The sequence below is a fragment of the Gopherus evgoodei genome, chromosome 7 (assembly GCF_007399415.2).
Source record: "Gopherus evgoodei ecotype Sinaloan lineage chromosome 7, rGopEvg1_v1.p, whole genome shotgun sequence".
Classification (NCBI taxonomy): domain Eukaryota; kingdom Metazoa; phylum Chordata; order Testudines; family Testudinidae; genus Gopherus; species Gopherus evgoodei.
In genome coordinates, this window is record NC_044328.1 from 69,089,303 (window position 1) to 69,102,100 (window position 12,798).

Here is a 12,798-nt window from a genome sequence, read left to right on the forward strand (position 1 = left end):
AAACCCTTTCCCCTACTGTTGCCTCTCCCAGGCTTTCCCTCCCTGGGTTACCCTGGAAGATCACTGTGTGATTCAAACTCCTTGAATCACAAAACAGAGAGGATAATTCACCTTCCTCCCTCTTTCTCTTTCCCCCTCCCAGACTCTTCCTGAGGGAAAGTAATCCTGGCACAGAGAGAAATCAGCCTCTCTCTCCCTCTTCCCTCCTTTCTCCCTACCAATTCCCTGGTGAATCCAGACCCCGTCCCCTGGGGTCTCACCAGAATAAAAAAAACAATCAGGTTCTTAAACAAGAAAAGCTTTTAATTTAAAGAAAGAAAAACAGTAAAAATGATCTTGTAAATTTAAGATGGAATAGGTACAGGGTTTTTTTAGCTATAGACACTGGGAACACCCTCCCAGCCTAAGTATACAAGTACAAATTAAAATCTTTTCAGCAAAATACCAATTTGAACTCCTTTCAGCCAAATACACATTTGAACTTCTTCCAACCAAATACACATTTGCAAATAAAGAAAACAAACATAAGCCTAACTCACTTTATCTACCTAGTACTTACTAGTCTGAACTTATAAGAGCCTGTATTGGAGAGAAACCTGGTTGCACATCTGCTCCCTCTAAGCCCCCAGAGTGAACAAACACCAAATTCTAACAGCACACACAGAAACTTCCCTCCCTCAAGATTTGAAAGTATCCTGTCCTCTGATTGGTCCTCTGGTCAGGTGACAGCCAGGCTCACTGTTCTTGTTAATCCTTTCCAGGCAAAGAGATATGAAGCACTTCTATTACTTTTTCTTATCTGTTTATGATAAGACATTGAAGAGGTTGCTGTTTCTGAGCAGGTGTCCAAGTAATTCTAGGTGCCCAGAAGGCATCTATTGGAAGGGCATATAATTTCAACTGGAAAAGGTTTGTGAACTGAAGTGAAAAGACCTAGGGGTGGATCATTTTATTTATATCCCAAAAACTGTTTACCAACTTTCTTTACCCATCTCAGTCTTGGTTACAGATCCCACCTGTTGGAATTTATTTGGCTGCTGTTTCATTTGCTGCAGGTAGATAAATTTCTGCTCTGTTTTCAGTTCAGATTTTGGCAAGACTTCACAAACCCTTTGTTAAAAGGACCCTTGTCCTTCATCTGGAGTGTACTGAGGTCCTTAGAACATCCTCCAGATTTTTCTCTCTCTTCAGTCAGATGCATTAAGTCAAACTGTCTCCAGGAGAACCATGTCTAAATGGTCAGCTGATTGGCTGACTGCATTCTTTGTTGCTTTTCCTCAGCAGGCCTGCTGAGGCATAGTTCTATTAATCATATGAGTCTTGAATATTATTTTGATGCATTTCACTTTCTCTCTGAAGCTGTCTCTACACTTGGAGGAGGAGGTGTAATTCCCAGCTCAAGAAGACATACTCTCACTAGCTTTGATTGAGCTAGTGTGCTAAAAATAGTGTAGCTCTGGTGGCTGGAGGGTCTAGCCATCTGAGTGTGTGTCTATCATCTCAGACAGGTATTTACTCAAGAAGGCTAGCGGTTTACAGTGCCATGGTTACACTATTGTATTCCCTTGACATGGGAATCACACCTCCAGCTCAAAGTCTAGACAAACTTAGAGGCGGGGGGGACCTGTTGTACCCTTTCAGTTAGAGCACCCACTGCCTGCCAGTGAAGAAAGTGAGTAACTTTGCAAGCCTAATAATTCACTGGGAGGTGGATTCAAGAGTTAGGAATCTATTATAATTACAGCCTTCTGAGTACAAGATTTACAGGTCAATAATTTTCCTTTTTTTCCCTCCGACCTCTTCAGATAGCTAGAATGGATTTTCTCAAACCTCCGAAACAATCCATCTGGATTGAAACCAAGCATGAGAAACTAGCTTCTGTGGGTAATTTTGAGAGAGTGATAATCCACTGTAGAGGAATGTTTAAAGGCAAAGTCCCTTCTCAATACTGTCGGTAGTGGTCTAACAGCACTGAAGGTCTTCAGTAGTTTTATATTAACTAGGCATCTGGTAACTGCTTTGGCTTGTATTACAATTCTTTCTTTTTATGCTACGGTTGAACAAATCAGAAAATGGTAGGATTTCATTAGATCATTGATGAGCAGTCTAATTTCTGTTTGAATTTTAGAAAGCGGAATGCCGCATTGAGCCTAGGGAAACAAAAAGCCAGATCTGAAATTTGGGGCTAGAAATGAAAACCTGCCTGCCTTCGGTAGGAATCCTTTGAGTGCAGCAGCCAGTGCTGATAATAAGCAGCAGACTCAAATCAATTAACCATCAATATTCATATCCTGTGATCCATAATGAAAGAGTATGGTATATTGGATTATAGCTCAGATCTCTCATTAATATCGTATTGTGGGGAAAAGGCTTCAATAAAAGAATGTGTGGTATAATAAGCCAAGAACTAAATCAATTGTGAATGAAAGTGCCCACAAGAACGTAGTATCTTTTGACATTAAAACAGTTGCTTTTTGAGAGCCAAAGACCAAGCAGATTGCACTTCTCTCCCTCTCTCTTTATTGGAAGCTGTTTGTGAGTTCTGATTCAGTTTGTCTCCATAGTTTTCGCTCTTTTTGTTTTTAAACTGTGTTTAAAGTCTTTGAAAACTTGAAATTCGGTGAAACTTGCTTGGGTTTAGGTTATATCAGGCCTCCAAACTTTGCCCAGGTTTGTGAACCCAGTGAACAAACTTGAACTGATTTTTTTTTTAAATGAACACCCTCTTTTAATGCAAGTTTTGGGGCGGGATTCAGTTTCAACTCATTGTTTTACATGTTTTCAATCAGAAGCTTTCTTGCCTGTGTGTTACTTTGAAATGAACTTCCAGGGAAGGGTGGGTGAGTCGCAACACCTGTGAAGTGGAACAGATTACAAAACTGATCAAAACCCCTGCAAACGAAAACTGGCAAACTTTACACAGCTGGGGGGATTTTTGATTTGGAGTTTTGAGTTTGCAGCACTAGCAGAGAGGAGTTATGCCAGTGCTACCCAAGTGCTGCACCTTGTTTTCTGAATCCATTTTAAATACCACTTCAGCTGCTCAAGTTGAGCTGTCTACTTAAACATACTATTTGGGCCCGTTTGTGCTGGCTGGCTAAACCAGCAGTTTCTTTAAAACAGCATGGAAGTCCGAGTGTAAAGGGGACAAAGGATTATCAGTGTTCGAAAGGGATTATGGGGTGACAGAGTGATATAAATGTCAGAGAATTACACTAATTAGGGATTATTCAAAACTAGTTGAATCTAGTTGTTTATAATGAGGGGCCTGTGTTCTTTCTGCTGTTTGTGAGGAAACATTTGAATAGCCTGTCACTTTATTTACTTTGCATGGAGCTTTTCAGATTTAAGGAGGGAAAAGCCATGGTCCCTGCTTGAAGAGTTTAAAGTCTGAAGAAGGATTGTCCAGTGGTTAGGGTAGTAAATTAAGATGTGGGCGGCCTGGGTTCAAGTCCCAACCCTGCTACAGACTTTCTGTGTGACCTTAGGCAAGTCACTTAGTCTTTCTGTGCCTCCATTCCCCATCTTTATTCCCCATGAAGATAATAGCCTTTCCCTAACTTGCTGTGGTATAGTGAGCTTAATTAGGAGATTGTGATGCACTCAGACACCACAGGTTGGGGCCATGAAAGTACCTAAAACAGATTAATTAGATATAGAGAGATCTTGAAGATAACAAAGAATGAGGGTAGGGAGAAGGGGTGCAGGAATTAAAACAAATAAGTGTATTGTAGCAGCTGAATCTCATACATTCTGCTTTTTTTTTAATAGACTGAGGTGGGGAAGGAGGAGAAAGAAACATCACAGTAATGGAAGCTGGTGAAGGAGAACAAGGAGGGGAATAAGGGCTATTAGTGCACAGATGTTTTTCCACAAAGAGGGAGCTGAGGCTGGGGAAGAATGAAGTGGAGAAATGAGGCTAGAACAAGCAGGATCTCTTGTCATTCTGGAAACCTATATGTTAAATAAACAGAATCCTTCATAAAATGTCCCCAGTCTCTGAAATGCTGTTATCCTTTTTTTGTGGCTGTTCTAGTTTGTTTCCTTCCTGGCTATTTATCAGTAATCTAGAGGTGTTTAGTGATTTCTCTTCAGTCTCTCACAGCTAATACCTCTTGAAATGCACATGATTTTCCACAGCAGTTTTGCATGACTTGAAAACACAGATGTATATGATTGTGGTAAAGATGACTTACATACATACATACATATGTAAGTATGTATGTATGTATGTTGATGTTTCAATATAGAGAATATTTTAACAGTAAAACAGTATCATTTTGTGTTGAGATTTTTCCTGCTGTTTTATCTTCTCTATGATAGTCTGTCAGTGTTTCTACCTGGACTAACTCTGTGTCTCTCTTATTTTAAATAAATAAGTAAATGAGAGAGAGAGTTTTCCTTCTGAAGAGCAGGATAGCTATGAATTCAACTATATCTTCCTGGAGTCTGTTCCTAACAGTATACGTCTTCCAGAGAGAGGGGGGAGGGAGAGAGAGAAAAGGGGGTCAGATGTGAACAAAAGAAACTGGGAGCCAGGGAAGTTCTAATCCTAGCTCTGACACTGACTTCATCTGTAGATTTCAGCAGATCGTTTTGCCTGTTTGCCTCAGTATCCCCACTTCTAAAATGGGGGTCTGATACTACCTCATAGGATATTTGAGGTAGTTGCTTATAAAGAGCTTGAATATGAAATGTGCTCTAATAGTGCCTCTTTAATAAAAAGGATACAAGACAGAGTCCAAAAGTAATCAGAACTTCAAGTATTTTTTGTTTTAAAGTTGCATTTTCTTTATTACCAAGATAATTCAAAATTTTAATGTATAATGATGTGGGCAAACTCTTTTTTCACAAAATGATCACTTTCATATCTGACCTCTCAGTCCTTTTTCTGAAAGGAAACCTGTATAACCCCTTCAGAAGACAAGCCTGGGAGATTAAATTCATAACTGTGCTGGACACTAAAAATCATGTATGCAATAGAGATATTTTTTATGTCTCATTACACCAATCTGTAACCCTCTAGCCCTCCTTTGCCCTATGACTCCAGTGCTGTTAATTGTCCACTTCATCTAGAATGGTCTCTTGCAACATGTATTAACTCTTTATCTGTTCCACCTTGTATTTAGCTGTGACACTGTTTACCTTCCTAGACATGAAGAAGAGTTCCCTGGAGCTTGAAAGATTGTCTCTTTCACTAACAGAAGTTGGTGCAATAGAAGTCCTTACCTCACCCACACTGTGTATAATAAGAAGCTTGAGAGAATGTAGGCCCCCATTTGTTTTTAGACAGCATGCAAGTAAAAAAGTTGTTGGCAGTTGATAATTTCGGTTCTTTTAAAGAGACATCGTGCATCCTAAATCTGATTTGCATTACCACAGTACCCTTTAACCATTTTGTTTGCAGCTTTTCTATTTCTGTATTTATATTGATAAATGGATCCATTAACTGTTCAGCTGTTGTAGCTGTACCCTTTACCCCTTTCATCATGCTTAAAAAAAAAGAAGACAATCAATTTCCTTAGCTTGCGTATTCTACTTGAACTATTGAGTGTCTGTTGGTTACTTTAATGGGTCACTTAATATAGTGTATTTATTTTACATTAATGTTTTTCTTCTTGAATGTTTTATTTTAGGTTTAAAGGTTTGGGCCCAACGGTGATTGTGTGTCCAACCACAGTGATGCATCAGTGGGTGAAAGAATTCCACAGTTGGTGGCCTCCCTTTAGAGTTGCAGTTCTACATGAAACTGGCTCTTACACCAACAAAAAGGTAACATTTGAAATGGGGTGTGTGTGTGTGTTATCTCCGTATATAGGGTTGTATATCCATTATTCCTGAAGATTTTGTGTGTATGCTTCTTTTTTTTTTTAATTGTTTTATCCTTTAAAACATTCTCAGTGTTGTGCATAGATTCTCTGGGAAACACAACAAAAAAAAGTGATGACTAAACTGTAATGTAACCAAGACGTGTGTATTGGTCTTAACATCAATGCATGCTTCCATAGTAAGCAGTGCTCTCACACAGAATTTATTGTTCGCTGTGCCATAGCTCACAATACTCCGACATACTAAAAACCATCCCAGACCCCTTCCAGTGTGCCCTGGGGGAAGGGAATCCTTCTTGACACCCATATCTCAGGACTAGTTTAACCATGTGCATGTGAGCAAAAATTCCCATACCATGTCATCGAACCCTGTTCACACCCTACTGTGTTGGTGATGTCCATGTAATATTCAACATGTCTTTCTTGAATCTTGTCACATTGGATTCTTCTGCCTCCAGAGACAAAAAATTCCAAACACAGCTCATGCTCTGACGGAGGGAGAGAGTTATCCTTGCATCAGTTTAACCTAAACTTTTGTCATCTGAATTTAATTCTCAGGAGTCCACATTTTCCTTTTGCTCTCTTCTAAATCAGTGCAGTCACCTCTAGGTATTTTTGCAGTGTAATACAGGCCCACATGCACATGGGGAGCACAAATAAATCCCTCTTCTTCAAATTTTAGAGTCTGAAGGCTCAATCCAGAAAGGTGCTGAGCCTTGTCAACTCCTTCTGAGTTAAGTGTAGTCTTGATCATTTAAGTAACTCTTTTCTGTACATTCCCATAGAGGTAAGATGCGCTCAAGTAAGTGCTCACCATTGTGCAAGGCCATGGTGTAATTGTTTCCTTTGCCTTATATATAATTAGGAAACAGCGTATGAAATTATTAGCCTTCTTTTCTGCAAATGATCAGTGTATCTAAGAACCTATTTGTGTACAGACTACTGTACTGGAGAATTCTTCCATTGTGCTATCCTGCATCAGAAGAACCTTCATCCAATTTTTAATTCATTTCACCTTACGCACACACATGTCCACTTTTTTTTATTTATTTGGTTATTATCTCAGTTTAAATCAATGAGTCCCGCTCCCTTAGAGCAAGTGACAGTGTAACTTTTTTCTCTGACAATGTTTCTGCTACTCTTTCACTTCTGGAGTAATCTTTAATTTTATAAAATTGTATTCCATTTCGCAAACTGATGAAATCCATTTCACATGAAGTGTCAATATTTGGTACTTGTTGGAAAGGAAATGAGAAGAATATTTAGATTTGGTTTTGGCTTCAGTTTCAGGCGCTTAAATGAGTTTGCAGAATTCAGTAAACTGTTTTAAAATTTCTCTTTAAATATTTATTGAATTTCTTGTAATAATATTACAATGGGATGGTTCTTAATTGCATTTGATTAAATGTATTATGAAATAATCGATACAATTACAGTACATAGCAAAAGATGAACAACACACTGAGAAATGTGCTAATAGCTTGCTGTTGCTCAATTAACTCAATGTATCTTCATTCAAGCCCTAAAAGTCTACTGACCACAATAATATGCTTTCATGTTTTCCTAAATTAAATCATGCATACTTACTTTAGTGTTTTTGTTAATTAATGAACCTAACTTACACAGAATTTCCACAAGCAGGGAGAGAGGTACACTGAAGACTTCAGGACTCCCCACTCTGTCCCATCATCTAAATAATCAACATTTCAAATACCCTCTACTGATGTCTCTTTAAATATTTTTATTTGTGTTACTGTAGCACCTGGAGCCTTAGGTATGGACCAGCACCCCATTGTGGTAGGTACTGTACAAACACAAAACAAAAAGGCGCTCCCTGCTCCAAGAAACTTACAGTCTAAGAGCTAGTGTACACTGGCAGCGCTTGTGGCTTGTGTGGTCGTGGCTCTAAAAAACCCACCTCCACAAGGGGCGTAGGCTGGTGCACTGTCTACACAGGCGCTTTACAGCGCTGAAACTTGCTGCGCTCAGGGGGCTGTTTTTTTCCACACCCTTGAGCGAGAAAGTTGCAGCACTGTGAACTGCCAGTGTAGAAGATGGATACAGACAGATAGAGAGGAATTACAAGTAAACAGTGAGGCAGTAGTGATCAGCATGATAGGCAGTGGCCTCTGCACAACAAAAGCAATAGTGGCACTCTGCACCTTGGAGCCCTGAAAGAGAATGTCTTACGCCAGGGTGTCAAGGAAAATCAGCATGGTTTGAAACTCGTACATTTTTCTCATGGCTATATGCCACAGTTTTTCCTACTCACTCCGTAGCCAAAAAAGGGTCAGTTTGTGTGTCTAATTAAATTAAATCCCTTTGTAAAAGCTGTGTTGGCACTTCATTGGTCTTGGAGTGAAGGAGTCTGTTACTGTTACGATTTCATCAAAACATACAATTTACAACATCATGAAAACTGACCCTGCAAAATAAGTAGGTCATTAGACTTGTTCTTTCCTATTTCAAATTCCTCCTCAATACACACTTACTCTTTGAAGCCTGTCGGTGCTGACCTACCACCTACAGAAGGTTTACACAACAGTAATGCGGTGATTCCATCTCCTGATCACTTGCAGGGCCGGCTCCAGGCCACAGCATGCCAAGCGTGTGCTTGGGGTGGCACGCCATGGGGGGCGCATTGCCGGGAGGGTGGTAGGCGGCTCCGGTGGACCTGCTGCAGGCGTCCCTGCAGAGGGTCCGCTGGTCCCGCGGCTCTGGTGGAGCATCCGCAGGCACGCCTGCGGCAGGTCCACCGGAGCTGCAGGACCAGTGGACGCTCCGCAGCCATGTCTGCGGGAGGTCCACTGGAGCCACGGGACCGGCGAGCAGCAGAGCGCCCCCCCACGGCGTGCCACCGTGCTTGGGGCGGTGAAATTGCTAGAGCCAGCCCTGATCACCTGTAGTCATTCACAACAGTATTCTTATAAGAGGCACTCTGGGATGCATGAGAGGGGCAAATGACTCCCAAGAAGCCAAAAATATTCAGCCCCTACAGCTGATGAATAAAATTTAGCTATATGGCAAAAAAAAAAATAAAATTAAATAGGAATTGAAATGTGGCCCTTTTGAACATGGTAGTAACTTCATAGTATACTGAAGAGGCAACAGGACAAGAGTTTTGTAAATCTTCAAATGAACCTTGAATTCTTTAACTAGAGGTTGAGAAAATACCTAGATCCACTTTACTATTACTGTTGCACTGCCATGCATCCTGGGATCTCCAAGCGTTTTACAAACATTAACCCTACTAAACATTTTATTCACTTAACTTCAAAGGCACAGTATAACTAGATGTAGTCGTTCCCCCTCCCTCCCTCCCTCCCAGAGTTGCTCATTGCACATTATAGCAGTGTAACTATGATTGTTTTCCTGTGAATTAATACTGGGCAATGCATTGAGCTTTATTTAGTCTAGTGACACTGGAGCCACCAGTTCCGATGAGTAAGTGTGGAAGTTGGACAGTTTTTCCCAATATCTAATCTAAATCTTCCTTGCTGCAGATTTAAGCCCATTACTTTTTGTCTTTTGTTTAGAGGACATGGAGAACAATTGATCACCATCCTCTTTATAATAGCCCTTAACACAGTCTTCTTTTCTCAAGGTTAAACAAGCCCAGTTTCTTCAACATTTCCTCATAGGTCAGGTTTTCTAAACTTTTTATCATTTTTGTTGCTCTCCTCTGGACTCAATCCAGTTTATCCCCATCTTTTCTAAAGCATCGCATGCAGAGTTAGACACAGTACTTTAGCTGAAGCTTCATTAGGACTGAGTAGAGTGGGAGAGTTACCTTCTGTGTCTTAAACATTGTACTCCAGTTAATACAGCCCAGAATATTAGCCTTTTTTGCAACTGTATCACACTGTTGACTCATATTCAATTTATGATCCATTATAAACCCAGATCCTTTTCAGCTGTACTACCACCTAGCCAGCTGTTCCCCATTTTGTAGTTGTATATTTGATTTTTCCTTCCTAAGTGAAATACTTTGCACTTGTCTATATTGAATTTCATCTTGTTGAGTTCTCTAATTTTGTCAAGGTCATCCTGAATTCTAATCCTGTCCTCCAAAGTGCTTGTAATGCCTCTGAGCTTGGTATTATCTGCAGATTTTATAAGCATATTCTGCACTCCATTATCCAAGTTATTAATGCAAATATTGACTATTACCGGACCTAGGACTGATCCTCTGTGAGACCCCACTGGGTACGCACTCCCATTTTCATAGCAAGCCCATTGATAACTATTCTGAGTGCAGTCTTTCAACTAATTATGCACCCACTTTATAGTTTTCACCTAGACTGCAAATCATGTGGAACTGTATCAAAAGCCTTACTAAAATCGAGATATGTTACATGTACTGCTTTCCCCCTATGCACTAGGCCAGTAACCCTGTCAAAGGAGGAAATTTGGGTTATTTGACATGATTTATTCTTGACAAATCTAGGCTGGGTACTCCTTATAACCCTATTATCCTCTAGATGCTTACAAACTTGTTTAATAATTTGTTCCAGTATCTTTCCAGGTATTGAAAGTAGGCAGATGGCTCTATAATTTCCCAGGTTTTCTTTGTTCCACTTTTTAAAGATATCTATATATGAACTATATCCTAATGTCAAAGAACATTCTCATATGGAACTTTGGGAGCAAAATGAGCCAAGTCATGTGCAAGACTTAACAGACAATGCAAGAGAACGTTTAGTTAACTAAGCTAATCACTAAAATGTACACACGAGGCAGCACAACGATTCTTACTACATGATCGAAGAAGCTATAAAGTCAAAATGGTCCAGTTCAGATCACTCCAACTGTCAAACTTTAAAAACTGCATAACAGACATTTCCTATTGAGAATTTTTGTAGCATTACAAGACAAGAATTTGAAGTTCAGGAGAAGAAAAAAAGCTGTAGTGCTGGTGGCTAAATTTTGAACTGTACCAGTCAATCTTGCAAATCTGCTATTCTCCTCCTCTGACCCAGGGATAATGTATGTATTTGAAGATAAGGGAGGTTAACTTGTTTTTTCTTTACCACCACCACCATTACAAAAGTGGAGCATAAAGCTTTTCAGTAGTGCACTTCATCACTAGGAAAAGAAGAGGGTTGGAAAGACCTCCCTCACCTAACAAAATTCTGAGGGTATGTCCACACTCAGTAATTACTGTGGTGATGCATGTCCACACTACCCTCCTTGGGTCAGTGGTGTACGTCCTCACCAGGAGCGTTTCCACCAATGTAAGAGAGGCAGTGTCAGGAGCTGTTAGAGCCTGGTCTCAGCTCTGCTAGCAGCTCCCTGCCAGGAGCCTGGCTACCTCCCAGGCTCCCAACAGGCTGCCTCATTCTCTGTCAGGAGCCAGGGGAAGCTGCTTGGAGCTTCCTGCCTCCCGATTCCCCACTGGGAGTGGGGGGGAAGCCTCCCGGGGCTTCTTGGCCCTGGGGAATGGGGTCCAGCTGCCCCAGCTCCTGACGAGGAGTGGGAGCTTGGAAGGGTGCCCAGGCTTCTTGCCGTAGCTCCCAGCTGGGAGTGGGGTTCAGCCACCCAGCTCTCCAGGAGAATGGCGGGCAGCTGGGCTCTAGCTGCCTAGCTTTCTTGTCAGCTTCATGGTACCTGTTCTGAAATTGACAGGACAGCAAACAGCCGATGTAAGTAATGGAGTATCTACACAGATACTGCGTTGCCCCAACTACGCCAACATAAGCCCTATACCTCTCATGGAGGTGGAGTAGGGCACTTACATTGGCAGAAGCAAGGCTGCAGTGTAGACACTGACATAATTAGAGCGACATAAGCTACCTTATCTCAACCTAATTGTGTAATGTAGGCCAGATCTGAATAACTAAGGCACCCACGCACAGCTTGAAGCACAACCTATTGTTAAAGTTGCAGAGTCCTCTGTATGTCTATTCAGTTTGAGGCAGTTGAAGAGCAGAATAGCCCAGATATAAGTGCACAGGAGCATGGCTACATCCCCTCCAAGACAGAAAGGCATGCAGATTCTGACATGACAATTTACCATGCAGTGCCAGACTTTGAAATCAAAGTACTGCTAATGTCTCTCTGCAGTCTACCTGTAGGCAATTTTTGCTTTATTTATTAATAAATATTTCTTCAGAAAATAAGCCAAAGGCACCTTACATTGCAAAGGAAAAGGACGCAATCCATAGAAATGGTTAACTGCAATATAGTTCCACTCTTTTAAAAAATTCTCTCTTCAAAAAAGAAATATCTTTCTCTCCACCAGGCTCAATATTTACTGGTCTGGTTTCCTACATAAAGAGCCTGTTTAAAATCTAATATACATGTATGTGATGCTGTCTAGAATCTGTGCAAGCAGCTTCCCACCTGAGAATCTCTAAGTGCTTTGCAAATGTTAATTAAGCCTTGTTCTACTACTATGACATAGGTATTTTCCTATTGTACAGATAGGGAAACTGAAGTACAGAGGTCAGAGTCAGTGGCAGAACCAGCTGTAAAACCTCAGTTCAAAGGTAGCCAAGGCCTGGAACTAAATCCCTTTCTCAATATGGAAATAAACTTAAAGTGAACAACAACAAATAGTGCCCTTTTAAATATATAATAAGCTCTCTGACTATTTTAATTGCAACTTTTACATTTATTAAGGATTTGCAATGTGTTATTGAAGCCTTTCCATAGTGCCATGTAGATTGTTTTGGGGGGCACATAGCAAACAGAGGCTTTATAGCTTGAATTTATGGATCTCTTCTTAATGGTTTGTTATGAGATAGTGAAAAGAGTGCTGGACAAGGCCATTTAGATTGACAAATAATATACAGTTGAGTCAGCTGTTCTATGTTTATTGTCCTGGTAGGTTCATACTTGTTTTTTAAATACATATTGGAATCTTGGGGAAATAGTAGCACAGCTTGTTCATAGACTGTTTTTTATTTTTCAGATTGTTTTTCATTCACATACATAGGTTGTATCACAGCAAAATCATGCAATATAACAC

At 40.5% G+C, this 12,798-nt stretch overlaps 1 protein-coding gene across 1 annotated transcript in view; it reads left to right on the forward strand.

The window, feature by feature from the left end:
- The window catches only part of ERCC6 (ERCC excision repair 6, chromatin remodeling factor), an 82,166-nt gene that overhangs the window by 41,923 nt on the left and 27,445 nt on the right, over positions 1-12,798 (forward strand). The window contains exon 7 of the mRNA XM_030569100.1: positions 5,637-5,772. Coding sequence (XP_030424960.1) covers positions 5,637-5,772 — 136 coding nt within the window. The remainder of the gene's footprint in view (positions 1-5,636; positions 5,773-12,798) is intronic.